This window comes from Leptonotus elevatus, chromosome 1, assembly GCF_054856555.1.
Source record: "Leptonotus elevatus isolate MCC_2025b chromosome 1, RoL_Lele_1.0, whole genome shotgun sequence".
Classification (NCBI taxonomy): Eukaryota; Metazoa; Chordata; class Actinopteri; order Syngnathiformes; family Syngnathidae; genus Leptonotus; species Leptonotus elevatus.
The window spans coordinates 40,245,225-40,272,949 of NC_141239.1; the positions used below are offsets into that span (position 1 = coordinate 40,245,225).

General features: G+C 40.1%; 1 protein-coding gene and 1 long non-coding RNA gene across 2 annotated transcripts; one reads left to right on the forward strand and one right to left on the reverse strand.

Moving 5' to 3' along the window:
- Nucleotides 1-1,982: 1,982 nt before the first annotated feature.
- LOC147182165 (suppressor of cytokine signaling 3-like) lies at nucleotides 1,983-4,956 on the forward strand. Its single transcript, XM_086057640.1, has 2 exons — nucleotides 1,983-2,198; nucleotides 3,723-4,956. Exon 2 carries the CDS (start codon nucleotides 3,816-3,818, stop codon nucleotides 4,428-4,430), a length of 615 nt encoding a protein of 204 aa, XP_085913766.1. The 5' UTR covers nucleotides 1,983-2,198; nucleotides 3,723-3,815; the 3' UTR covers nucleotides 4,431-4,956.
- An 8,102-nt stretch (nucleotides 4,957-13,058) lies between these two features.
- LOC147182166 (uncharacterized) lies at nucleotides 13,059-27,273 on the reverse strand. The gene is made up of 3 exons (XR_015096356.1): nucleotides 27,052-27,273; nucleotides 25,656-25,724; nucleotides 13,059-13,669 (listed from the first exon to the last, which is right to left on the reverse strand). It is a non-coding gene; the product is annotated as an uncharacterized LOC147182166 (long non-coding RNA).
- Between the last annotated feature and the right edge of the window lie 452 nt (nucleotides 27,274-27,725).

Below are 27,725 nucleotides of genomic sequence, written 5' to 3' on the forward strand. Positions count from 1 at the left end.
TCTTGCACCTCAATTTTAGACGAAAATTCAGCTCCTAAACCACATTTAATTTTTTTTGCATGAAATTTGGTAGGTATTTCAACAATGAGTAGACCTACAAAAAAGTCTCAAGAATCAATGCTTGAATAGACACAGAAATTGAATTTCCGTCTTGATTGCGCACCCCAAATTTCGGAAAAAACATCTTGCCCCATAGTTCATGTGACGCAGCAAAAAGAAATGTGGTATGTCTGCCTATCATCAGTGGACCCACCAAAAAGTCCCGAGAACACAAGCCTAAATATGAACAAGAAGTCTACCATTTTGTTTGTAAATTGACCTTTTGACCAAAAATTGTCTCAATCTCACACCTCAATTTTGCAGGAAAATTCAGCCCCCGAAGCGCTTTTGACTGAGCAACAAGAAATCCGGTCGGCATGTCTATCATGAGTAGACCCACAAAAAAGTCTCAAAAACAATCATCTGAAAAGACACAGGTAGTCCGCCATTTTGGTTTGCAATGCCCATTGGAGGGTTACTCAAAACTGCTGGTGCTACCAAATTGTAACCTTGTGTACGAGATGACTACAGCCAGGTGAGTGATGCCAAATGTAAAAACTCACCCCCACAAGTTCCGAATCTGACCAAGATTCTTGTGTGCAATTCCTGGTGCAAATGGTTAGTGCTCTGCCATTTCTCGCATATGAAAAGGCATCTAACGCAGAGACCTGCACCTTTCGTTCTTACCAAAACAGTACTGATGTCTAAAGCAGTGAGCTGGATCAGGTAAGCCATAGCGTGGCACTGCGCGATTACCAGAGGGTTTTGCTGCTGGTGCTGTCTGTGGTGACCACGGGTGAGTCAGCGAAGCGAAGTCTGACTTGTGTTCAGCATGAGCACCTTCTCAGTCACATTGTCGTTGCGACAAGCTCTGGAATCACCATTGCTCACTCCAGACATTCCAACAACATCATCCCCATGACACCGTAACCCATATACTGAACTATACTGTACTATAGTTTTGAACCAGCGCTGGCGCCAGCATCATTTATTTTCCTAAAATTAGTAACAACTTCAAATGTACAGTGATAGGAATATGTTCCCTGGGTTTAAATCTAATATCCATATTTTAACAAATCATTTAACATTAGTGTGTATTTTGTGCATCATTTGCTCAACTGGATATCAATGATAAAATCAATAGCTGGAATGATAAGAGTTTATAACTGCATTATTTTTTCTTTTGTGTCATTTTAAATGCACATATATAGTACATATCACATAAATAAATACAACTTAATCATGAATATCAAAACAACAATTGTCCTAAAACAGTAACTGCTACTTTTACAAATGTATATTAATTAGATAAAAATTCGCCTAACGTACGGTCAGTGTATAACTTGCAATATGGCGTTCTGTAATGTGCATAATAGTTATATTGTGTGTTGAAACGTTTAGTCAAATTATATTAATGCAACTAATGAAATGGTAATGTTGCAATAATATAGTAACAATGTGCAAATTTTATGCATGGGTGGGAAGTAACTGTACTTTTTCAGGTCCTGTGTGATGTGAATTCTGGCGCCCCCTGTGGCCGAGCGGCACTTTCACAATATATATATATATTTTTTAACCTACTACGAATTTCTTCGAAGCTGATTACACAATAAACCCTTTCTGCACAGCCCCAAGCCATTACCTCATAGCTTAACAATAAAGAGGAACTTTACTATACAAATTTCCAATTACGTACACCAAAACCTGTTTGTTTGTTTTTTAAATAAAGAAGTGAATTCACTGACATGGAGGGTGAGAGAGAGAGAGAGAGAGAGAGAGAGAGAGAGAAAGAGAGAGAGAGAGAGAGAGAGAGAGAGAGAGAGAGAGAGAGAGAGAGAGAGAGAGAGAGAGAGAGAGAGAGAGTTTCCTGTCAATTTGCCAGCGCCTTACTGGAAGGAGGGGGGTGGGGTGGGGCCTGCTAGAACAGCAGTCAACTTGAGCACCAGAAGGATCCGTCTCTATAAAGGCAGTCCTGTGCGTCAATGCAGGACGCAGACGCTTTTCACAACTGCTCCACCACACTCAACTTTGCGGCAAACTTCCAGCAACTACTTTTTGGGGGTAGGAATTTTAATTTCAAACAAGATCGGAAGCTTCCTCAACACCGAGGAACATTCGGACCATTGGGATTTAAACTTTTAAAGGACTTTGGGCAAAAGGTAAGCATCCATGTTTGATCTCCTCCCCCCTCACAACTTTCAGTCATTCATGTGGATATTATTATGACCTCATAAAGAGTTTTGGGCAAAAATTAAGAGAACAATAATAATAATAATACAATATTATTACTTTCGTTTTGGGGGGTGTTTTGGCCGTTTTTAATTTTCGGCAAAAGTGGCTCCAAATAACAATATTTACGGTACCAGGAAATACCCCAAATCGGCCAAACTGATCATTTTTCTGCCATTTGTTATTTTTTTCCCCCCAGAGTTGTATTTATGTTCACGAGCGTACAAGGGCTTCTCGTGCACATTTCACAATAACTTTACTGGAACTGACCGTGGTGCCTGAGGCAGAGCGTTGCACAAACAAAAAGTACTTACCGGATTAGCAGGCAATCATAAATGGGAATGTATGATTCAAACAGGCCAAAACAAATAAGCACGTTCTCCAGTCGCGCTGTCTCGTCAAACACTTGCAAGTTACAGTGCCAGGAAAAACTCAGTCAAGTTGTCTAAAAGCTGATTTATTTTTCAATGTTTTAAATGTTTTGTCTGGAGCCTACACTAGAACTAAGGAAACAGGAGTGTCACAACTCACCTCATATATGCGCAAATTTCTGTGGAGTCCAACAGAATTAGGGAAACACAACTCTCAAATCTCATATAGGCTATGACAAAAGGCAAATTGTTTGACTCCTTTACTGCAATCAAAAGTTGGAGTACCCGAGTGTAACCTAGATTTAGGCAAACAGTAGTCTCATATACAGCAATCATTAAAGTTAATGTTTGCCCTTCAAAAGTAACTTTTACAACTTGACCTGGATCCAAAAAGCAGATTACCTTATTTCTTCTTCTTCTTCTTTTTTTTTTTTTTTAGGAGTCTCTCATCTCATATATAAGGCTAATTATTTGAAGCTAAAGTAACTTTTAGTGCCCTTTAGAAGAATCCAAAAAGTGCATTTCCAGTTTAGGAGTGTTTTTAATCACCGGATGCCCTAGAATGAAGGCAACAGGGGTCCTTTTAAGCACTTTGAAGTGGCCCCACACAGCCAATTAGTCAACTGTGTCACGGTTAGCACTGCGGCGATAAGACATTTCTCGAGCATACACGAGAATGAGGGAGACAGGGCCCTCATATCCTAAAATACAGTTACAAAATCACTTTTTGTAACCTTTTACGAGAGTTAACAAATTGAGGAATCTCACCTCTCACCTCGTTACTGATTGTTACTGGGTCCAAATGTTTTATATGCAGTAGAGTGCTGATTGGCCGGTAAATTATTAGTTGGTTTAATCATAACGACCATTTAAGAAGAATTAAAAAAGTTGCCTGTTTTCAAGATAATGATGTCATGTTATGATAAGAGTGATATTTTTTAGAAAACAGCTGTGAGGATAAAAATTGCAATCCACAAAGATGTATTTAGTTAGTAATAAAAAGTTATACTTTGAGAGAGGAAGTAAAAAAAAATCAACAGCAGACTTGGTGCGCTAACCCTGGTCTTCCTCTTGCCTCCCCAGGTGTGACCTCCTCAGGACCCCCGTCCCAGCCTCATCTTCTTCCGCGGTGCCCCCCACTCCAGCAACCGCTCACCACATAGCGGCCACAGCGCCATGGTAACTCTCAGCAAGGCTTACTCCGCCATGAGCAGCAGCCACTTGGACTCTTCCAGCATGCGGCTGCCTCAGCGCTACAAGACGTTCACGTCCAAGGCTCAGTACCAGATGGTGCTGGCCACCCTGCGCAAGCTTCAGGAGAGCGGCTTCTACTGGGGCGCCATCACGGGCAAGAACGCCAACAGCCTGCTGGGCGCCGAGAAGGCCGGCACCTTCCTGGTGCGCGACAGCTCCGACAACCGCCACCTGTTCACCCTCAGCGTCAAAACAACGGCGGGCACCAAGAACCTGCGGGTCCAGTGCGACGCCGCCTCCTTCTACCTGCAGACCGACCCCAAGAACATCCACGTCGTTCCCCACTTCGACTGCATCCTCAAGCTGGTGCACTACTACATGCCCCAGAGCAGAGGGAACGGACGCGGCGTGGACTACATTTACTCTGGCGGCGAGAAGGTGCCGCTGGAGTTGGTCAAACCGCTGGCGTGTTGCCCGTCCACCTTGCAGCACCTGTGCAGGAAGACGGTTAACGGACATTTGGACATTTCCTCCACCAGGGATCAGCTTCCGCATCCTCTGAGGCAATACATGCAGGATTACGACTCTCCCATTTAGAAGCGCATTCCAAGTGTGAGGGGAGCCAGAAGGGGAGGAAGGACTGCGAGCCAGGAGTGAAGTTCCCGGCCGGCCAAGATGACGCACACTTTCCCTCCCCTGGTGATGCGGCTAACAATGTGCTGCGAGGCCTCAGCCAACGTGCAGCAGCCCCGGGATGCCCATCCACAGAGCATTCTGGGAGTTCTTTTTACAGGAGCAGTCGCACCTTCGTCAGGGCTGAACTTTTGACTGAATCCTCCGTGACGGCAGTAGTACGAGGTCCTACTTTGTTGTTTGTGTTTTTTTTATTTTATTTGGGGCACTGACAGGAACGCCACTCGCTCGCCAATGAATGTATTTAACAATGTTGTCTTATTTCACTGTCTTTTTGGACACCACCACGTTTACATTGAAGACAAAATGTTTTATAAAGATGTACTAAAGATGCTTGAATGTTGACTGGTCGACACAACGATTTGCACTTATTTATATGTGGACAAACAATTTCAGTAAGTTATAATAAAGAATGTTATTTTTCTACTGAGCTGCATCTCACCGTGTGCTTTGCTTTTCCACCGCGTTGAAAGGTTGCATGGAGGCTATAAATATCACATTTAATTATAGGCAATTATTCCTATTATTGTGCAATTAGTAGAAAATCATGCAGAAGCAGCAGAATATCCATGAGCTGCTCCTGTTGCAAAGCAGTTAGGGTAATAGTTTTTGGTATACAATACAAATATGTTTTTTTTATATTAACCTCCTTTAAAATGACCTACTGTAATATTGCAGTGCAGAATTCTTTAAAAAAAAAAAAAACTATAAAAAGTCTGTATTGCAATGACTTTACAAATGAAAAAAAAAGAAGTATTGTATTACATAGTATAAAAAACAGTGCATGTTGAATGTTCCAAATGAAGAATTTAAAAAATAATTCTAATTAATATAAAAAATGCATGAATACAAAAGAAAAAATATGCATTTCAGTTCTCAAGAAAGGTGAATGATGTATAAAATATGTCAAAAAAGTTTAATTTCAGTATAAAATCCGAAGAAACTATACATAAATTACATACATGCATGTATACAAAAAATATGCATAGTAACTATTAATAGCATAAATAAATAAATAACGGCTTAAAGAACATTTCCAAACTGTCACGGGCCCCAAATGGGTCACAGGTCTTACTTTTTTGGGGCGGGCGAAAGAGGGGATTGCAGAATAAAATACTTTTTTAAATCATTAATACTAAAATTAAGGGAAAAAAAACAATAAATTTTAGAAATGTTGCACTTCTCAGAGAAAATAATCCAGCTGTGTTTCACAGAAAAAGACAAGAATCATTTATTTAATACAAGAAAAACACTTTTTTTTTAATGTCCACAAATGAGATAGTCACTTGCTCAAATAAAAGTGCATTCCACAGGCTGCATAGCTCTATCACCTTTTAATTTTTAATCTCAGCTGTGCTATCAGGATAAAAAAAAATTTAGTCTATATTTTGACTGAGATACCTTCAAATGTTATTGTTTATAACTGAAAGCAAGCATGTCGAGCGTGAAAATGACAAGCCCTAAAACGGACCCTTGAAGAACACCACAGGAACAGGCAGGCTTACTCGTTTGGCGTTTGGAAGAAGGTGCGATATCAATCGACTTCCACATTAGGCAGTGTCATGTTCCCAAGTGAAGAACTTGACGGGAACTTTCAAGACTGCAGCTTTTCCAGCTTCAAAGTAAATAGCTGACAACTTGTATACGTGTGACTCATCGGATGTCAGCACTTGACCGTGCGCTAGCTTCTCAGAAATGTCGTCTGTTGTGTGCATTCTGACTTGTGTAATTACAATCAACAGGTGCAACTCATTGGGTAGAGACAAAAGCCATTTCATTTGCACAACGTAATGTGAACTTGTTGTGCCAGCAATGAACTGACCTCAATCTCTCCGCCAAAAACTCCCAAGGAATAGTTATTGTACCATCGTCATTACCAATTAGCATGAACTTTTCTTTGGCAAATTATTTGTTGCGAACGTTCCTGTTTATTTTCCTCCTAGTGTAATCTTTCATGCCTTGCGTTCAACTGGCCATAACAGCCTGTCTCAAGGCACTACTGAATTATAATTGGCATATTAATGAATTTTAAATACCTGCACGATTCATTCATGAAAAGTCTTTATTTGATCATTTTTTTATCCAGTTTCTGAAATGATGACATTTGCAAAAGGTGACATTAAAATCAAAATGATGTTAAAGGTAGTCATAATATGATCATCTAAATAATGTCACAATAAATGAATTAACTTTGCACTCGCTGGTTGCTGGCCTCATCTCGCCTTATCTTTGCAATGTACGATTTAGTGCTTTACTGCCTGAAGTCCATGTAGTAAACAACCTCCAGAGCCAGATGTCATGCAGTAGCATAAAGATGCACTATATTTACTGCAACCTGCTGAAATGACGGATGAGCGGGAATCCACAGTAACCTCCCACGCCGTTACGGGAAAAGCCGCTTGGTTCCTCATCGTGCTTCCGCAGCACTTTTCCTCACACACGGTCTGGGCTCTGATTTGTGAACTGTCAGTGAACAATTATGACTTCCTCTCCTTCCTTACCTCTGCAGGGTATTGATATGAGACGAAATGAAGGACTTGAGTTGAAAAAAGTGCAATTCACGGCATGCATGTGAATTTCCATGTCGGCATTTTGAATGACGACCTCACGTGTGCAAGACGAGCCGTCGACTGGCCTTTCCAAAGTATGCCGACGAGCAGCTGGAGCCGGCGAGGGCTTCAGCGGAGCACTATAAAAAGTAGCACTCTTGCTTGTTGTGTTGCTCTGAGGAAATTCTTTGGTAGGGATGTCACGTGACCGCCGGCGGATACTAAAGATCCGTCACCATAGACACACACTTCCTTTCTGACTGTTGTGTCATTTTTGTTTTATAGGCACTTAAAGGGAAAGCCATGAACTTACTAAGAAGGGCTTTTGTTATTTCGGTTTCTTCGGAATTACGCGTGCATTCTGTCGCACTTAACTGTGTTAGTTTAACACGTTCCAATTGTTTCAGTATGTATGAGAAATAAATGAGAATATGGTCATGGCGTCAGCGAATCAAAATGGCAGACTGGTATTTCCCGGCATAGGTTAAGGAGAGTTCTCAGGACATTTACGGCTGAGCTATGAAGCCTTTTTTTCCACTCTTTTTTATTGAAATGGCCACTCAAAAACAAAACATTCTTTTAAGGTTAGGGGATATTGAGAAGTTTTTTTGCATCTACTCGTGCACTCGTGCATTTTCAAAACATTTACAGTTGTGCTATAGTGACAATAGTTTGATGGAAATGACCACTCAAAAGCAACATGGCTGACTCCCTGTTCTTTTTAGACATCTGTTTTAAAGACTTTTTTCTGCGTTTATTCATGATAGAAATGCATAAAGTTTCTTGTTGCTAGGAGGGCTGAATTTTGCCAACCGTTGTAATACATTGAAGTTGATTTTGGAAATGGCCGCAACAAACAAAACAGAAGACTTCCTGTGTCTTTTCCAACATAGGGTTTTGAGACATTTCTATGTATCTATTCATGATATTCATACCTACCGAATTTTCGCATTTCCGTCTGTGCCATTGAGCTCACTTAAAGTGGAAATGATTTTTGTGTGCGTTTATTTACTCATGATGGACATGGCTACCAAATTTCATATTGCTTAGTCCAGTTTAAGTAAGGGTGAGAAGCTCGGTCATCCGGGAGGGACTCAGTGTCGAGCCGCTACTCTTCCGCGCTGAGAGGAACCAGTTGAGGTGGCTCGGGCATCTGGTTCGGATGCCTCCTGGACGCCTCCCTGGAGAGGTGTTCCGGGCATGTCCCACCGGCGGGAGGCCCCGGGGACGACCCAGGACACGCTGGAGAGACTGGGTCTCTCGGCTGGCCTGGGAACACCTTGGGATCCCGTCGGAGGAGCTGGCTGAAGTGGTTGGGGAAAGGGAAGTCTGGGCTTCCCTGCTAAAGCTGCTGCCCCCGCGACCCGACCCCGGATAAGCGGTAGATGATGGATGGATGGATGGACAGTTTAAGTGAGGCCAAAACAATTTAGAATGCACTGTTGAGAAAAATGTTGGTGTTTTCCAATAAAAACTTCAAACTTCAAACTAAAATGGAAGACTTCCTGTAGCTTTTTAAACATTGTTTTTTGAGACTTTTTTTGTGGGTCTGCCCATGATATAAAGTACAGGCCAAAAGTTTGGACACACCTTCTTATGCAATGCATTTTCTTTATTTTCATGTTTATTTACATCGTAGATTCTCACTGGAGGCATTAAAACTATGAATGAACACATGTGGGAATTATTTACCTAAAAATAAAACATGTTTCATATTCTAGTTTCTTCAAAATAGTCACTCTTTGCTATGACGATATTTTTTTTTGCACACTCTTGGCATTCCCTCAATAAGTTTCAATAGTAGTCGCCTGCAATTGGGTTTTCCAACAGTATTGAAGGAGTTCCCCGGGGCGAGAATGCCAAGACTGTGCAAAGCAGTAATCAGAGCAAAGGGTGGCTATTTTGAAAAAACTTGAATCTAAAACATGTTTTTAGTTAGTTCACTTTTTTTTTGTTAAGTACATAACTCCATATGTGTTCCTTCTTAGTTTTGATGCCTTCAGTGACAATCTACAATGTAAATAGTAATGAGAATAAAGCAACTGACACATTGAATGTGTCTAAACTTTTGGCCTGTACTGTATGTGCCTAACAAATTTCATCTCCCTAAGTGAAACTGGAAGTTGAATTTTCACAATCAGAGTAAGATATATTAAATGTGACTTGACTAATTGTCTGTCCTAAACTGCACACACATAATCAACATCTGATCCTTTTCACCTAGCATGCTCCCTGTGACCTCAGCATGTCGAGGCAGCGTCCTTGTGTGTGCAAATGAGACAGCGTAAGCAGCCAATAGCAGCTTCCCGCTCGTCTCTCCACCGGCTCGGCCTGTTTACAATTCCACAACTGCCGGTTGCCATGGAGCGCGGTCGTCAATGAGCTCCAGATGCCAGATAGCACGGAGCAGGCCAGAAGCAGTGAGTCATCAAGGCCCAGTAAGTCCCACCCACCCCTCAAGTCCAAAGCGTCTTCTCCGGGCACACTCCTCCTGTTCCTCCATACTTTGTGATTTACTGTTAGCAACCCCCCACCCTCCTCTCATCCCCTGCCGCGTAAATATCCACTTTTATCTACTTTGCCCCAAGTATGCAAGCTAATGCTTCAAATGTATTATGGTCTGTCTGCGGCACTTCAGATGCCTTCCAGCTGAGAAAAGAAAATGCAGATGAAGAGGGAAAAAAAGATGAAAGCTGCAAGAGAACACACACAAAAGTGCATTAAAAAGACGCCATGATTCGTTCCAGAGTCCAAACAAGTGACAGGCAGCTGACCAGGAGAAGCGAAAATAGCATTCGTTCGACATCATCGCTCAGTGCCCCATCTTGGCAAACAGCACAAACAAATGGACTCAAATGTCCCGAACCAGTCACCAAAACAAGTTCTTTGAATAAACATAAATTTGGTCTTTTGAGGAGCTTTTAGCTTTGCTTGAGTGCAATGTCATCCCACAACAGTGGGTATTGCGATAAGGTCTTAGTGATTTATTTATTGTCAAACAGCAGAATCACTCAATTAGACTCAATTGCCCTCAGTCATTTGTTTACAAAATGCTGGTATTTCAGCTGCTTTTACTGAGTGGAATGCCATCCCACAGCAGTGTGTTTTGAAAAGGTCTGTCGTTCCTATTTTTGTCCAACAGCACAAACAGAAGGACATACAAGCCATTTGCTCTCAAAAAGTTGTTCTTTTGAAAAACTTTATTATTAGGGTCAGTAGAATGCCATCCCATAGCAGTGTGTTTGAAAAAAGCCTGTGTGATGCCTATTTTTGTCCAACAGCACAAACAGAAGGACATAAATGCTTTTTGCTCACAAAATGTTGTTCTTTTGAGAAATTGTATTCTTAGGTGCAGTAGTCTTGTGTTGAAAATGGTTGTCAAGCTAGCCCAGAAATATTTTGGCAAATATGTTCAAAAATTTGTTCTTTCCTTGACATGCCAAAATATGCTGACAAAACAACATCACAAAGTACTTCCCAGGCGACGTTGTGCACCGCGTGTTTTTTGTTGCGAGTGGGTGGATAGCAACCACATTGCATTTAGGTTATGACACAATGTGGTTGGACACCCCCACATATTCAGTGGCTTTATGTCACATTGCAATAGAAGATGCATGGCACCAAATGTTTGTCACTTCCACTATGTAAAATATAGTCCTTGGAATACGCTTGTTCGAGTTAGTGGAATGCCATCCCACAACAGTGTGTAACCAGACTGCTAATTGCTTTAATTCATTTATTTTGTGAATGTTTGTTGAATGCTTTATAAGTCTTAATTTTTAAACAAACTTCTGGTTTGAGAGAGTGTAATTGTCACCACACAACAGTGGGCGACCATGCTTCTGATTCACAAAAAGTTAGGGAGGTTTGTTTTGGGGGTAAACTTTCCAGATGCATCTATGCACTATAATCTTTACAGGTGAACTTAAAGTCCCCGTAAAGTGAAAATAAATATCTTCTATTGTCATTTTGACACACCACAGAGGAGAGTGTTGGCAAATTTGAATGATGAAAAACACCAAGTATATAAAATGTCAACTGTCAATCAGAACAGCCTAGAAAAATGAATACTTCTCCGTCTAGCATCTTTCTTACACCTACACCTAACTACATGTTTGAGCCGCAAAATATATCCACTTCAAGCCGACGATGGCTGGGAAATGTACCAACGGCACTTTAAAATGGCCATGCCAGGCTTAAGCCTCTTTCTATTGTCCTCGCGGCGCTTCCATGGCACGAAAGGTGGAAAGACTCACGGCCGACGACGAGGCGCTCTAAAAGCAGCCACGCCAGCGAATGTGAATGAATACATTTATTTCAAACATGCATAAAACAAAAAAAAGAAAAGAAAGAAAAAGAAAAGCAAAATAACATGAAAACATCGACAACGCATAGCATTTACACATGTTCGGAAAAGGAGTAGGAAGAAGTATAGACTTTTTTTTATCATCCTGAAATGCAACCCGGAACTTTTTTTTGCGAGTGGTGCATGTTTAATTACACGTGTGAATATTTGCAGAATGTTCCAAAGTTCATGGTTCCGGTCCGAGGGAGTCCCTGATTGTCCTCTGGACATTATGTAACCATTGTCACGCAACAAACAAACAACACCAAACAAAAATGTCAGCTGAACAGAAATCCCGAGCAGACTCTTGCACTGTGCCGGGAAACACCCTGTGAGTCACCGCCACAGACGAAGGCCTGGAGGCTCTCCCGGACTGAAGTGACGCCTTTCTGGTAGCGGATGCTCGAGTTGCGCAAACAGAGCCTTCGTTAGCTGCACCATGGCAACCAGAAACACAGCAGCCAATGAAGGCAATGGCACGCTCGATCTTATGACCAAGGCTAGTTTTTAGATCAGTTTTTTTTTTCTTCTTTGTTTGCATTTTTAGTATGTTTAAGAAAAACTAATAAATACAAATAAAAATATGAATACATTCATGTCATTTGGATGGATACATTCATTTTTAAATACAATGAATACGACATAATTGTTGTCTTTTAAATCTGACGCGGGAGCATACTGAACATGTAAATATTAAGAAAGAAAATTGTCATGAGTATCTATTTTGTACACAATTGAAACTGATATTACTTTTCTTATAAGGCCTTTTTTTCTGTTATTTTCAACTTTTTCAAAACAGAAAGCAGTTCTATTAATTCAAGTTTGGACATTGGATGTTTTTGAATGGCGAATAAAACCTCTGTTATGTTTTTAATGTGCACTTAAAATATGCAACCAAGCATTATTTTTTCAGGCTGTACTTGGTATAAACGGTTTGAGAACCAGCGCCACATTGCAAACAAACACTTTTACAATTAAACTATTACTGTGCGCAGTGCGGATGTGGCCAATGATTTACCGTAGACCAGAAACACTTGTCAAACGTGTTACTATTATATAAGAAGCAGGTCTTCTACGAGTATGCGTCTTTGAGGAATTGCCATCAAAAGAAGTTGAACAGGAATGTTTTCGTGGAGTTTTTCTTGACAAGAGTGACAGGGTTTGTGGTGATGTGGCCGCTTCCTCTGAAATGAGTTGTGATGCAAGATAACAGTGGAAGTGATTGTCATCATTCCAGGAAGCACAAAGTGAGTGACTCATTTGTGGTCATTGAACAAAATCATGAAAAGATACAATTATAAACTTATAGAATAAAAAATAAGAGCCCCCCAAAAATCCCACTGGACCGTTTTTGGTATTTTGACCAATTTGAAATTTCTGCAAATAAATGCTCTTAGTGACAATATTTGCATTTGGAATTCGGGAGTTTTATTGCTAATAGGTTTAGAATTAAAAAACGTTTTTTTAATTTTACTCAAACATTATTTTGCTGTGCTTCCCCAAGAGCTGTCATTAATGCTCTTGTGATTCTAATATGAATGAAAGAATACATGTTTTGTATTTATTATTATTATTATTATTATTATTATTATTATTATTATTATTATTATTATTATTATTATTATCATCATCATTATCATTATCATCATCATTATTATTATTAGGTAGTTTTCATTTCAATTTTATAATAATTACTTTCATTCATAAACAATTCCAACACCCAAAAGATCGTTAATGTGTACCAAGTAGTGTTTTATTTTGAGATCCAGTCAAACAAGCAACAGAGAAAGTACTGTACATGTTAGCCCACTAGTATAATAAGATGCCAAAGTAGTTTTTAACTTATGTAGCAATGTGTCTGCTGTGTTTTTTCTTTTTAACTGTTTAGATTCTCAGTCATCATGGCAGCTCGGAAAAGTTTAATCAAGACGACTGGACTTTTTTGTGTTTCTGCTGTTTGCTGTTTTTTTTGTTTTTGTTTTCCGATAACATTGAAAAATGACTCAGGACAATACTTTAGTAGGATATTTGAAGAAAAGCAACTTGGAAAGAAAATGTGATCAAATATTGCCATAAAAAAACAGTGCCATAAAACATGGCCAATTGTTTACTTTGAATCTGAATCAGCACCGCGCTTTTCCTCTGAAACACTCCGCCGCTTCCATGGATTCCAGAGAAGGAGAACTGAGTGCTTTGTACTTTCTTCTTGTCCTCATTCCTGCAGCCATAGGTCACTCTGGGATGTAGCGCTGCTTAAAATAAGATAAGGATGACAGTCAGACTTCATGCTGATCTCTGTTGTCTGCTAAATCGCCAAACAAGAACCTGGCAGCATTTGTGCTCACGTTTTAGCTGCCCTTTTGTTAACCTTGCTAACTATAGAATATTTATAATTGGTGCTATCATAAACACAAAAAGGTAATAAACATTAAGCAACAGAATTTCTCTCACTAAAATCAAAATGTACTACAATATTAAGATAACTTACTTGCCAGAAAATGAGCAGAGAGAGCGGAGAAAAAGCTAATGTTGGAAATGCTAGTTAGCTAGTTAGCTCCCTTGGTGTTTATTCACCAATTGTAGACAGCTAACTTTCGTAGCTGGTTGCAAACATTCATTTCAAGACAGCTATAATACAGTATATAACATATTGATATATTAACGTTGCCCTGAATTTGTGGAGGAGTGGCAGTCTTGTAAATGTGATATTGTATTGGAAGTACTATGGCAGCTACACATTGTAAACGTGTTTTGCATATCCTTCTATCCTCCCGAATTATTCCCAAAAGAGATGACTTACAAAACAAACAAACAAACAAAAACATCTTATACCACTGACTGAAATTTGTGTTGCACTGGTACCATTTCTTCGCCCCGATATCGATTTTGATCCATATAAAAAGAGTGACACAACACAAATACTATAAAAGACGACTGTATCAGAGCTGACTGCCAACGTATTGCACTGACAGTGGGATTAACCACAGTCCGAACCAGAGAGTTTTTAGTCATTCAGTCTGCACTTCAATCTGTAAATCAAGTGTCTCATTGGAACACTTACGGACTTCACATGAGCCGAACAACAGGCAGCACTGCTGGATCACGGTCAATGGTCTTTGTCTGTTTTACATCTTCTTCTTTTTTGCATTATATTGTATTTGACATCAAATCTGAGTCCATAATCACAGCAGACATTCAACAGCTCCCGAAAGCCGGCACTGCTTAGAAACATAATGACCTGGGGCCGGATCTTTAGTGCTAAGAGTTGCTCCTAGTGGCTAAAAAAAAACTGCACAAATAATTGATAAAGCCAGACAGAATGTGCTACCAGGCAGGTACTATACAAAATATGTTTTTTGAAAGAGAAGGAGGGCATAATTTTAGGGGTAGCCAAATTTTAAGACAAATTACTCAAAAAAAACTATGAAGAGTTTTTGTGTTTCTGTCTGTGGGGTAAAAATATGGAACAAACTAAATAGGGAGTTACAACAATGTCCAACAATCAATCACTTAAAAAATATATTTAAAATAAACATATTGGAGAGATATGGAGAAGAGGAGAGGCTGGGTTAAGCATAGAATTGGAATAAGCTGCAAAACAAATGTACATACTACTCTGTTAATTGTTGATGTATAGAAATCACTCTTAAGTTAAAACAAAATTTTTTCAGCTTAAGTTAGGAGCTCTCTGAGAGGATTCTCAGAATCAAAAAAATCGATTCTTATAAGAATCGCGATTCTCATTTAGTACGATTCAGAATCGATTTTAAATTTCCCAAAATTGATTTTATTTAAATTATTTTATACTGTCTTCCCTTTGTTTGTGTGTGCCTTTATTGGGAGCGCTGTTCATGTTGTACCCAATTTGGCCACTTGGGGGCGGGCAGTGTGGTTTCACGCGGTCTGATACACTGTTATGTTGTAGCCGCATTAGAGAGTAGAAGGAAAAAGTCCTGATCAAGTTATTCCAATAAAAGTTTTTTTTTTGCAGCGTGGAGCCGTTCTCTTGAGTGATAAAAGTGCTGCGAGTAGCGAGCTAATTAGCATTAGTGAGTCAGACTGGAGTAAATCATTACGATTCCTTGAACATCTATAAATTAAAGCAAAATTCAGTGTCAATCAAATAATTTTGAATCAAAAATCGCCCTTAATCAAAAATCGATTCTGAATCGAATCACACACCCCAAAATCGGAATCGAATCGAATCGTGAGACATTCTCACCTCGTTGGTGTTATAATTCCAATTTAATTGTTGGAATTCAATGACAAATATCAAATTTGCACCCACTGGTTAGAGTGTTGTTTTGCTGTCTTTTCCGTGAATAATTTATTTGATACAAGTCAATTTGTAAATGAGTTTGCGTAAAATACTTGTTGTCTAATAAGATAAAGAGTATAAATTGTAGATGTAGTTGTAGTTGTAGAGTTGTAATAGTTGTAGAGTGAAGGTGATTATTGAAGCCCATTTCCAGCAGGTTGAGTCATAAAGCACACATGGTGACTGGAAGTTAGGCCATTCATGCGTTCAGTAAAGCGCTAGCTACTAGCGTGACACATCCTGCCTTCATGCATTTTATCTCAAATTAGTCATGTTTCATACCCCCCAAGTGTCAACATCGCTCAGCAAACAGGAAAAATGAAACATTGCGAAATGGCGTCAGAAAATCCTGAGGCAAAAATGACTTTTTTTTTTTTGTCTCGCAAACCAAAAATGACCCGAGATGTACCCGGTATGTGTAAGCAAGTCGCTGGAAATAAAAGATTGCGTTAACGTGAACTTTGTGTTTGTTTCCCAAGAAAGCAAGTCATTTGCTGGTGAATTTCAGTACAGTAGAAGTTATCAACATCTGATTCTACATAACTAGTTTGAGATAAGGCCTCAAAAACTGATAAGACGCAGCAGTCGGTAGAAAAGACACACGAGCACGGATGCAGCAGCTTTAGCTGAATTCTCTTCACTAATAAACAAATATTAGATCACTGTCTTTTTCTTAACAGTTTATTTAGGCTATTTGTTTTCAGATTTTTCAGAAAAGTGATCAAACACGGTCATATACAAAATGGCTTGACATTGGGTTGCGTCCCATTTACATCAAATGCTGATTTGACGAAAAAGTGGGAAAAGGCTTATTTCTTGCCATATTGTCCTATTTTTAAGGGGCATACTAACTATAATTGGCAATCATGTGATTTCTCCTAGCCAATCAATGAAGAAAGGCGATGAAAAATCCAAATTATAATAGATCCAAGATATAGAGTGTAAAAATGGGAGGATCAATGGGCGGGGCCACACTTACTGTAGTAATAAAGTTGTCTTGGTAAAAATTGGAGGAACTGAATGAAAAGTGTGAGTCACGTGCTGCGGTGCGTCAGGATACCCTTCACACATTACTCACAGCGCGACACACCCTCGCCATATTCTTCACTTTACAGTCACAATCTCATAGACAGTCAAATTGTATTTTGCTTCATAGGTCATAGTCCACAAATGTAATATTAATCAGAATTAGACTAGTGAGCTCTTGATCACAGAATTTCACGCAGATGCTATGGTAATTATACCGTTTAATGCACATGGAGAAGCAACACAATCCAACCAGAGCATATGACAATGCTCACAAGCATATATCATTTTATTACTGAAGTCAGTAGAAGTACGTTGGGGACCTTTTTTGCCTCTTCTTCTTTCTCTTAGTTATGTAGTAGTCTTCAGTCCTATCCATCATGTTGTTGCATAACCTGCTACTTTCTACGCTCATGTAACTTGAAATTCGGACTTACTCACTTTTACCAGAAATGTTCATACTGTTAGTATTAAGAAATCTGCAATATACAGTAGCTGGAGACGTAAAATATGAAGCAGTGTGCAGGTTTGATTCCTGGCCAGTGCCCCAATTTGCATTTATGTTCCCAGTCCGAAGCTCTGATAAAAAAAATAATTAAAAAAAGTTGGGTTGCGTCAAGAAGCGAATCTGGCGTAAAATATTTGCTAAGCCAATCATGACTGGCTGAAGGTTGCGACAGCCATTTTAGTTTTCCAAGCTTGCTTTGGAAGTCAGCATAATGTTGACATATGGCTTATTGCGACATGCATGATGGCCAAGTCAAACGGTTCACACGCTCCTTATTGGATGATTTTTTATTTATTTTATTCTTTTGCTTAGTTGCTTTTTGTTTGCGCCTACTACTGCTCAAATAACATGCTGGGATGTGCACAAACAGCCAATTCTCATCAATGTAAGTATGAGTCATTCATTTGTGTGTGTGTGTGTGTGTGTGCGTGCGTGCGTATTCAGCAGGCTTTTATTTCATCCAAATTCATTTATCAAATGAAACCTCATAGCAATGCAGACGATTGATGATTGAATTGCGTTAACAAAGGATTGCTTCAATCCAAGCATTATTAAATACAACAGTAAAGCACATGCACACCCCAGTCCAAACTGGTCTCCAGCTCCTGACACCAGTCCCTCGGCTGAGCCCTTTATTGGCACACACATACTACGGATCATACAGTAATGACACTTGATAAAACCATTTTTTCCCCCTGTTTTCTTTTATTACATTTTTATCATGTCCAGTGGTGTCTTTGTTCCCCAAAAATGATTCGTGTTTCCGGGGGGAGGAAGGTGTTAAATGCCGTTCAATTCATTTCAATCTGGAAAATTTATTTGAAAATTGCATTCCGAACTTGAAAAATATATTATGTTCTATTCACACCGAGTCATGTCAGTTCCTCGGTACAATTGAGAGCTCGTCATGTTGTAAATAACAGTGAGCTAAAATCATTATTGTCATGGTTTTTTTCATGTCCATATTTATGGTGATTGAAAACGATACAAACCCCCTCCTGGCAGACACAGAGAAGGGAATAGGAAGTGGCCTGACAGATGAGACCCCCCTGAGAGGAAAGCGCCACCGCTTGCAGATGATGATGATGATGATGATGTTGGTGTTCCTCTAAAGTGAGTCTATGTTACCACTAGTTTACTGGTATCACGTTTCGTCACTGAGATGTCATTTTGCATCCCTTCATTGTCTAGCTCTGGGTGGGTTAAGTGATTGTGAAAGTTCACAATTGATGTATGACGTTTAGGAAAACACCTGTTTTTTAAATTATATTTTAGGGCAACCCGTGGTGGTATTTCACATTTCTGTTAGCAGCTTATAGTAGCGACAATATTGTAGGAAGAAAAAAAAGATGACAACATACAGAAAGAGAGATCAAATGAAATCAACTCAGATGACTTATTTCTAATCTTAGATTGGCTACCTATGTCAAACAACATCTCCACAACAAGTTTTTCTCGCCCACAATTGATCCTTTGTTATGCCGCTTCAACATTCTGTTGTTTCAGGTACATTAGCGCTCAGAAGTCTCCGGCTTCGTTCCGCAAAAGAATCTTGTACACACAGAAAAGTTTCAAGACATGCGTGTGTCCAAAAGAAGACGCTGAGGACGTTTAACGGCTGTAATGTAAATGGCAAGTCTGGAGTGGCGCTGCAGCGCAGCCACAGGGAGTGAAGGGAAAGCGTAGAAGAAGAATCAGCCAAGAAGACGAACCACTGATGTGAATAACCGATAGGCCAAGACTTTTGAAGCCGCAAGGTTGCCATATTACTCCTCCCAAGAAATGTTTCTCAGCATATGATCCTATACATTTACAATATAAAAAAAAAAAAATAATAATAATAATATATATATATATATATATATATATATATATATATATATATATATATATATATACGATCCGCCTGTTGGTCTCCCGCTCTATCCTGCCCTCACTAGTGAACAAGACCCCAAGATACTTTAACTCCTCCACTTGGGAAAGGATCCCATCCCCGACCCGGAGAGAGCACACCACCCTTTTCCGACTGAGGACCACGGTCTCGGATTTGGAGGTGCTGATCTTCATCCCAACCGCTTCACACTCAGCTGCGAACCTCTCCAGTGAGAGTTGGAGATCACGGCTTGATGAAGCTAACAGCACCAAGTCATCTGCAAAAAGCAGAGATGAGTCCACTAAACCGGACCCCCTCAACGCCTCGGCTGCGCCTAGAAATTCTGTCAATAAAAGTTATGAACAGAATCGGTGACAAAGGGCAGCCTTGGCGGAGTCCAACCCTCACTGGAAACGAATCCGACTTACTGCCGGCAATGCGGACCAAGCTCTGGCACCGGCCGTACAGGGACCGCACAGCCCGTATCAAAGGGCTTGGTACCCCGTACTCCCGAAGCACCCCCCACAGGACTCCCAGAGGGACCCGGTCGAACGCCTTCTCCAAATTCACAAAACATATGTCGACTGGTTGGGCGAACTCCCACGCACCCTCGAGGACCCTGCAGAGGGTGAAGAGCTGGTCCACTGTTCCATTCCCGGGACGAAAACCACACTGCTCCTCCTGAGTCCGAGATTGGACTTCCCGACGGACCCTCTTCTCCAGCACCCCTGAATAGACCTTACCAGGGAGGCTGAGGAGTGTGATCCCTCTATAGTTGGAACACACCCTCCGGTCCTAACCCTAACCCTAAACCCTCGCTTCAACGGCTTGCACGGGCATACATGAGCTATCGGCTATCCAATGGTGGTATATACAGATCAGTGAGACCAATACAGGAAAAGTGACAATGGCGGGTGATTCCAGTACAACAACATCACGCAAAATATTTTGCTGTAAAAGCTAAGGGGGTTGCAAAAACGACTACAACACGGCTATCCGCCATTGTTGTTGACAGACTGGCTGTTCGCGTGCAGGCACGCGGGAATTGGAGCATACGTCATCAAACTGGAGGAGTATCCCTCATATGGTGTCCACATTGGAATGTACCGGGCGCGTTTTGAAATCTTTGCACTCTAGAACCCGGTTCTAAAAGTGATCGGTTTCAAGCTACGAAACGGCGCCGCCGTTTGGATGAACTGCCCAAACGGTACTAAACTTGTGCGGATGCATTGGACGGGGACTTGAAAAAATCTATTATAAATTAACTTTTCCATGATACTAAAATTGCACTAGTTACATGCAAATCATACACAACCAACAAAACAAGCAACGAGTCCTTCATGTGGCTTTAATATTCCTTACTCAAGTCAGGGCTTACCATTAAAGACACAAAGAGGCAGTTACACATGTAATTCCACTCTGGTGGCCCAACACGGAATTGTGCCTCTTTCCTGGAAAAGATTGTTGCAAGACAACATGTTTTTGGGGTTTGTTTTGCTTTTCAACACATCAGATGAACACAAGTCATCAACTCTATGACGCATTCATCTGTTTTCATTCAGGAGCTGTCACTTTTGAAATTTTGACTCTGTGAATTGTTCTTATCTGAGCTGACGTGCTTGCTAATCCAGATAACCTTGCTTTGAAGTGTCACCCAACGTCCATTTCTTCCAGTAACGTTTGTTTTTCCAGTCATTCACATTTGCCTAAATAAGTTCTTCTTTTTTTTTGCCTCACCACACTGACAGCGTACCTTCAAATAAATAAAAAAACCTGCAGAAAAAACTACGTCCTGCTGAACACATGACTCTTTTGTGGGAAGGGATACTGTTTTCCATGACGTTTGTGCACATGAGCTCACGAGCAGTCGCGTGTAAACACTTGCAGCTGCAGCGTCTTGCACGTTCAATCGGAGGAATTGAAATCATGTGCTAAGCAGACACTTTAGTGCAGGAATGTGTATGAATACAACTCAACCTGTAGAATACAACAGTTTAGGGTGGTTAGTTTATAAAACCACTAAAAACATCTGAAATTGTGTGTAGTTAGCACATAGGGGTCCATCCAATGTTTTCTGAAAAATTGGCATGTACAGTGGAATCTCAAAAACAACTTTATGGGTTCCTTAGAGACCAGATTATTATTATTTTTAAATCAAGGACCAATTATAATCCTAAAACAAATGAAAGATAACTAACATGTCCCCCCCCCCGAGATGACTGGTTGCCTCGTGGCCAAGTCACATCACAATGAAATGTTTCTTTACATTCTATTTTATTATATTACAATGTCTTCATAAAATTAAATATGGAGTGCAAGTTTCCTTATTAAAAACAGTTCACAATTTGTTGGGATTTTTGGGGACTGGATCAGAATAATGACATTTCCATTCATATCAGTGAATCATGAATTCGGGCACGCAATGAATTAGAACGGAATCTCAAGGCACCCTATATTTTTTACTGCAACATGCGATTAGAATCTGTGAACGGTCCAATGAAAGCGCAAAGAACAAACATCACAATTTTTTTTAGGAGGACACAAAGCACAAAGCACAGGTGTGGAACTCGAGGCCCGGGGCCAGATGCGGCCCACTAAAGGAAATCATGTGCGTTTACTGCATGTTTCTTGCTAATATTGGTCTCAAATAAGTCTTGACTTTGTCTATTGTTGCAAACACTTTTGGGTTATTTAAGACATTTTTTAAATAAATCGTACAATAGTTGAGCAATCTTAATATTACTCCTGATGTCAAAAGTACATCAATTTGATGTGTATACATACAGTAACTACAATGTGACAAAAAGGATTTTGACACACCCTGTCTTAGACAATAGCTTTCCAGTAAACAATAGGCTATCATGGCCTTATCTCAAGGTGTGTTCAAATTGCTGTGTCACAGAGGACTGATCAAGCGTGAAGACGCTTTGTGGCTTTTAACAGTCACCGCAGATTCCCACAACATGGTCAAGTAGCGGAAGAGGGGTTTGATAGGAATTCACCTGTCCAATGAGGAAATATACTGCTCAGATGGCGTGGAAGAGCCTTGGCGCTCACCCAGACCATAACCCCACCAAACCCACTTTGCGGTGAACTAGATAGGACTATGTTGAATCCCAGACCCTGAATGTTCATATCTAATCTTTTGATTTTCACGAGACTTCAGCTCTGTGAAGGAAAAGATGAGAAAATGGTGGATAGAGCATTGGACAGTCTGCCTTTTGGTGTGTCTTAGCCAGAAAAAGGGGATTTGTCCTTAAAGTCTGTGCAACATGATTGCGATTTGTCTTATTTTTCTAGGGCACAAGTGGCCACACGCGATTGAATTACAGACATCTGATAGAGCAACTTTTCTCTTCCCGTGGGCGGTTGAATAATTGTCCGCAAACGGCCGAGAAGTGGAGCTCAATGAATGGGACGGACGCCATTTGTCTTAGCGTCCGATGTGAGAAACCCAAGCTCCTCCGGTGTGAGGTCATCGTCAGCAAGCAATAGTGGATCACATGTCGGCAGGGGAGACACTTACATTTTTAATCTGCATACACACAAACACGCACACACATGCACACGCACGCACACGTTGGGTTTACATTTCTAGTGGGGACATCTCATTGACATAATGCATTTCCGAGACCCTTACCCTAACCTTAACCGTCACAACTGACTGCCCTGACCCCAACCAACTCTAAAACCAAGTTTTGACCCTCAAAAAGAGGTTTGGACACATGGTCCCCACAATGATAGTAAAACCCCAGAAAACGGTCCCCATGATGTGATATAAACCCTTGCACACACAAACACACTCTCACACACACACATACACACAATCTTTTTGTGTCTTGCCTTCACACAGACGTCATATGCACTTTGTATTCTTGCGCTATCACGTCAGGAGCTGTCGCCATTAAATAATAATAATAATAATACATTGTATTTATAGGCGCCTTTCTGGACACTCAAAGTCACCCTAAAACAACAGTTAAGAACATCCAAATACAATGTTCAGAACAACATAAAATAAAATAAAATAAAAAATAAGAATTTGTCAGCTTGAAGGTTGTGCTAGCGCAGGCATGTGGCCTTAGCATTAGCTTTAGCATTGACCAGGTAGCTAGCTGACCAGAGGGAGGGAGTAGGCCTACTACTACTACTACTACTACTACCACTACGACAGTACCCCATCAATACTACAACCACTACTACTACTACAAGTTGTATCGTACTACTACCGCCACAACTATAACTACCACTACGATGGACAGCCGTTTGAGCATTTAATTCCATATCCTCAATATCCATCGTCAGGCCCATGTGATAGTACGCTACTTTGCCACTAGTTATTCAATTATTCATTTATTTTATGCCACTTTTCAAAGACAGAATTCTTCTCTCAGCTTCGGGTAGAGAACCACTTTGTGACACAGTAGTTCAAAAGAGCTTCAGAAGCCTCGTTTTGTCTTCACTAGTGCCTCCCTTGGAGATGAACATCTTCCCCTTTTCAGATGCACATGAGTTTATTTTTAAAGCTTGTGGCACGCACGTCTTCCTGTAAACATTCACCTGATTCGCTGTCCATATACAGTCAACTACTGGCCACCATTTTCTTGGGAAAGACGTTTCAAGAGAGTTTAGCAGGTATTTTTCACTAACAGGACCGCTTCCGTTTTTCGCGTGATGCCGGACAAAAACTCTCATGGTATGTGCCTTCCTGCATTCAAATACACCAAACCTCGTCGGCGTGTGTACTTTTAACAGTGTTACGAATAACAGTAACTGCAATTTAAATACATAGTGATAATGCATTGGTATGGTTTTATAATGAAAATAATAAACTAAGAATGTTCAAAAATATTAAAATTAAGTTCAACTTAAAAAGTTGAACGCAAACTAATGATCACGATTTATAATACATCATTTTATATTTTCTTATATCGTTAAATAATTAAGACATACCAAGTTATAAAATATCCAATCCTAATGTAAACTAAAAATCTAAACTTGAATATAAACTATATTTTTCTTACAATAATATCTAACAAATTATAATCATAATTATTTTAGACTTAAGACTGGAAAAAAATATATATTGTTGATGACTGGTTTCTAAGTTCCATAAAATTATTTACATAGTTAAATTTGCATCATTCTTAATTATCATACATTTTAAACAATAACCTTTTTCTGTCCTTTTTTCTTTAGTCAAAAGAAGACGATAATGAAAGAAAAAAAAAGTCCCTGCCTATAAATGTGGCCTAATTTAAAAGTGTTTCGGTATCTTCTGCTTAATCGCGGCGGGGCTATTTTGTTTTCTTTCTTCTTCTTTTTTTTTTGAACGAATTTCACAGGAACTGGAACCGGGGCCACTAATGTGGAATTGCAGGCGTTATTCAATGGTTTCCTCTTTCCTAATAACAGGTTGACATAAACATTATGTGACAGTCATATGGTTGATGATTAACGTGAACCATGTGAGCAAGCCAGGCGTGTGTTACTACTACGAGTGGAGCTGAGCTCATTTTAGCCTGTGAGTCAGTCGGTAAGCAATGGTGACTTAATTCACCTAAAAATGACCACCTCACCTAGTTAACCTCATTGACTGGTACCTACTACCACCACCACAATTGCTACTACTACTACTGCGATGCTTCAATATACATTTTTAAAAAGTCAATTATCCATGATATAAAGCCCTTTCTAAGCACTGCATAATTTTAATATGAAATGTGACCAAACGCCGATCATTCGTCATTGCTGTTTTTAACCACAGTGCCATCTACTGGATCTGGCAGGGCACTACTCCACATGCCCCTTTTTCTTTGGGAGGGACAAAAAGCTGATGGCTCGTGTTGTAGCATGTTCAGGCAGCAGGGCAGGGGGGATGTGTTTTCAGGCTTGCAAAGATTACCTCATGTTGGCTCTTCCCGTCTTGACTTTAATTTAGCTTCTCGGGCTTGCCAGTATTGACTTGTCATGCCGGGTTGGTGATGGTGGTGGGGTTTGGATTGTGGATTAAGACTGCACATCGTGAACATGCTTCTCCACTGTTTGTTTTGACAGCAGGAGTCAGGAGCAGGAGGCTCTGTGTGATATGGGGGCTATTACAGTGCTGCACATGGAAACTTGGCACCGTTGTTGTTGGTTATTCTAGTCTGAGTTGCAACCCCCCCCCCCCCCCCAAAAACAAAACAAAACAAGTTTTTAAGATTTTTCTTAGCCTGACATACATTTGTAAAAGTGCCTATTAATAATAAACATTCAATCTACCCATTATCTGAACTGCTTATCCTTACAGGGGTCGTTTGTTTGGAAGGAAAGAAACATCTAAACTCTAGATTGGCCCCTGATTATTATGATTCAAATTTAAGTAAGTGTGTTTGATTGCAGATACGAGGTTGCCAGGAAAAGCTAAATGTTCCCTTAAAAAAAAAAGAAGAAAAAGAAGGTATTTTGATATTGAAATTACACCTCCGTGAGCCGTCACCCTATCATGGTGGAGGGATTTGTGCGTACCTGTGATCCTGGGAGCTATTTTGACTGGAGCTTTCTGCCCCTGGCACGGTCACCCATGGCAAACAGGTCCTAGGTGAGGGACCAGACAAAGCACAGTTCATAGGACCCCTTATGATGATTAAAATAAATGTATTTTTTACTTTATCAACCATGTGATCTAAAAATGCACTTCTAAATGGACTGCTTTAGAAAAACTTGGAAAAACAATGTCATGATTCAGAAATTATTTTTTGATTAAGCATTCCTGCAAATAATAAAAAAATAATAATGCATTACCGGTGGAATGTTGTGCAAGGCTAATTTCTTAGTTAAAATGGAAAAGGCATTAAAAGATTTTTTGATTTAGTGTGCATTTAAAAAAAAATACTGTACACAAATTTACTTCAGGTTTTGGCATATGGCTTATTGGAAAAAGTGAGATTAGTTAACAACCGCTTTTACTGTGTGAAACTCACCAGAATTTTATTATTATTATTATTATTATCATCATCATCAGAGGTGGGCATAGTCATTGACAGGAATTGATGAAGTGCCCACCCTTTGGCGTGTGCTTCAGCACTTTCAGCGAATGCTTAATAATGCAAAGCCTTGAGAAAATGACTGAACACCAAATAAAGCAGGATTACTTCTGTTGATTGCGGTGAGTTCACACGGTCCTTCTCGATCCGTGTATTTTTGTGAGGCTTCGCATTATCAAGCATTTGCTGAAAGTGTTGACGCACATGGCAACAATCAATTCCAGTCGATGATAATGCCCACCGTTGTTATTATTAAAAGCTAAAAGCTGCTCTATAGAGAAATTTTCCCAAAAATATATTTTCAATATTTTCTTTTTTTAATTGACCATATGTGACTCACATATCTTCTAATTGGCGGATTTACACCTTTGTTGTTCACAATCCAGCAAGCTTCTGGCTAATAGTTTTCACACTGGTTTCGGGTTCAAATTTCCTGATCTGTCTGCTGCGGATGTGATATGAGCACACTGTACATGAGAAGAAAGTGTGCAGTTTCATTTTCCGGCCACACGTGGCAGTAGTGATTCAAAATTCCATTTCCTCCATTGAGCAGCTTTGATATAAAATTACAAAAGTTATCCATTATTATGCTTGCGTAATATTGATGCCTTTAGAACAGTTTGTTTTCAAACGATTATTGAATTATTCAACTATAGTATTTAAGCACAGTGATAATATTCAAACAATTATTCAATTTTTAATGGTGGTACTTGGAGAGTTACACATTTTTTTGAGGTAGTACTTGATGCAAAAACTTTGATGAATACTTGCAATAATGCATGAGAGACAGCGCAGTGCTGTTACTTTTTGTCTGCGTTGTTTTATTGCAACATTCCCGCACTGGAACTGAAGCAGCATTAACCGCTGTGTATACTTACCTTGAAATCACCTTTGACCTACATTCCAGAAAGAGTGCCTGGAAAACGGACCCAAAGCAGGACATCAATGTACTGTACATGAATGGAAGACAAAGAAAGCAGCCGCTCCTGTTTAATAAAGTGACCTCAGAGTAGATGAGCTCACCGTCACCACGACTGTACTGACATGCAGGACGCCAAGATGAATAGCAAGGCAAAAGTATTCGTCTGGTCAAATCTATTCTGACCATTGACACTATAAATAAATACAAGCCGGCACAGCATGACGAGCGGATGACGGGACGCTGACACCTAGTGGATTATAGGATGCCCGTCCACGGCCAGAAGATCAATTTGATTGTCCTAGCGTGGCCAACAAGATGATTAATTACCGGGGCCTGCAGGCTTTGGTAATGGCTTTGCGATAGGGCCTGTGTGATCTACCGTCCATCAAAAAGAAACCAGCCGATTAATCTTTAGCGCAGAGTTTAATTGTTAATTTCGCTTGTTTATGGGCTACGGCCACACGCTTTCTCCACACTTTCCCCTGTCCCGAGTAAAACTTCATCAGCTGTGGCGGTTAAAATATGGTTGTCATTCCCGGAGTGGCTCTACTTAAACTTTCACTAGAAATATTGTCATGAGAGTTGCTATGCTCTTTTATGAGAGAGGTCTGTGGAGAGTTTTAAGTGTTG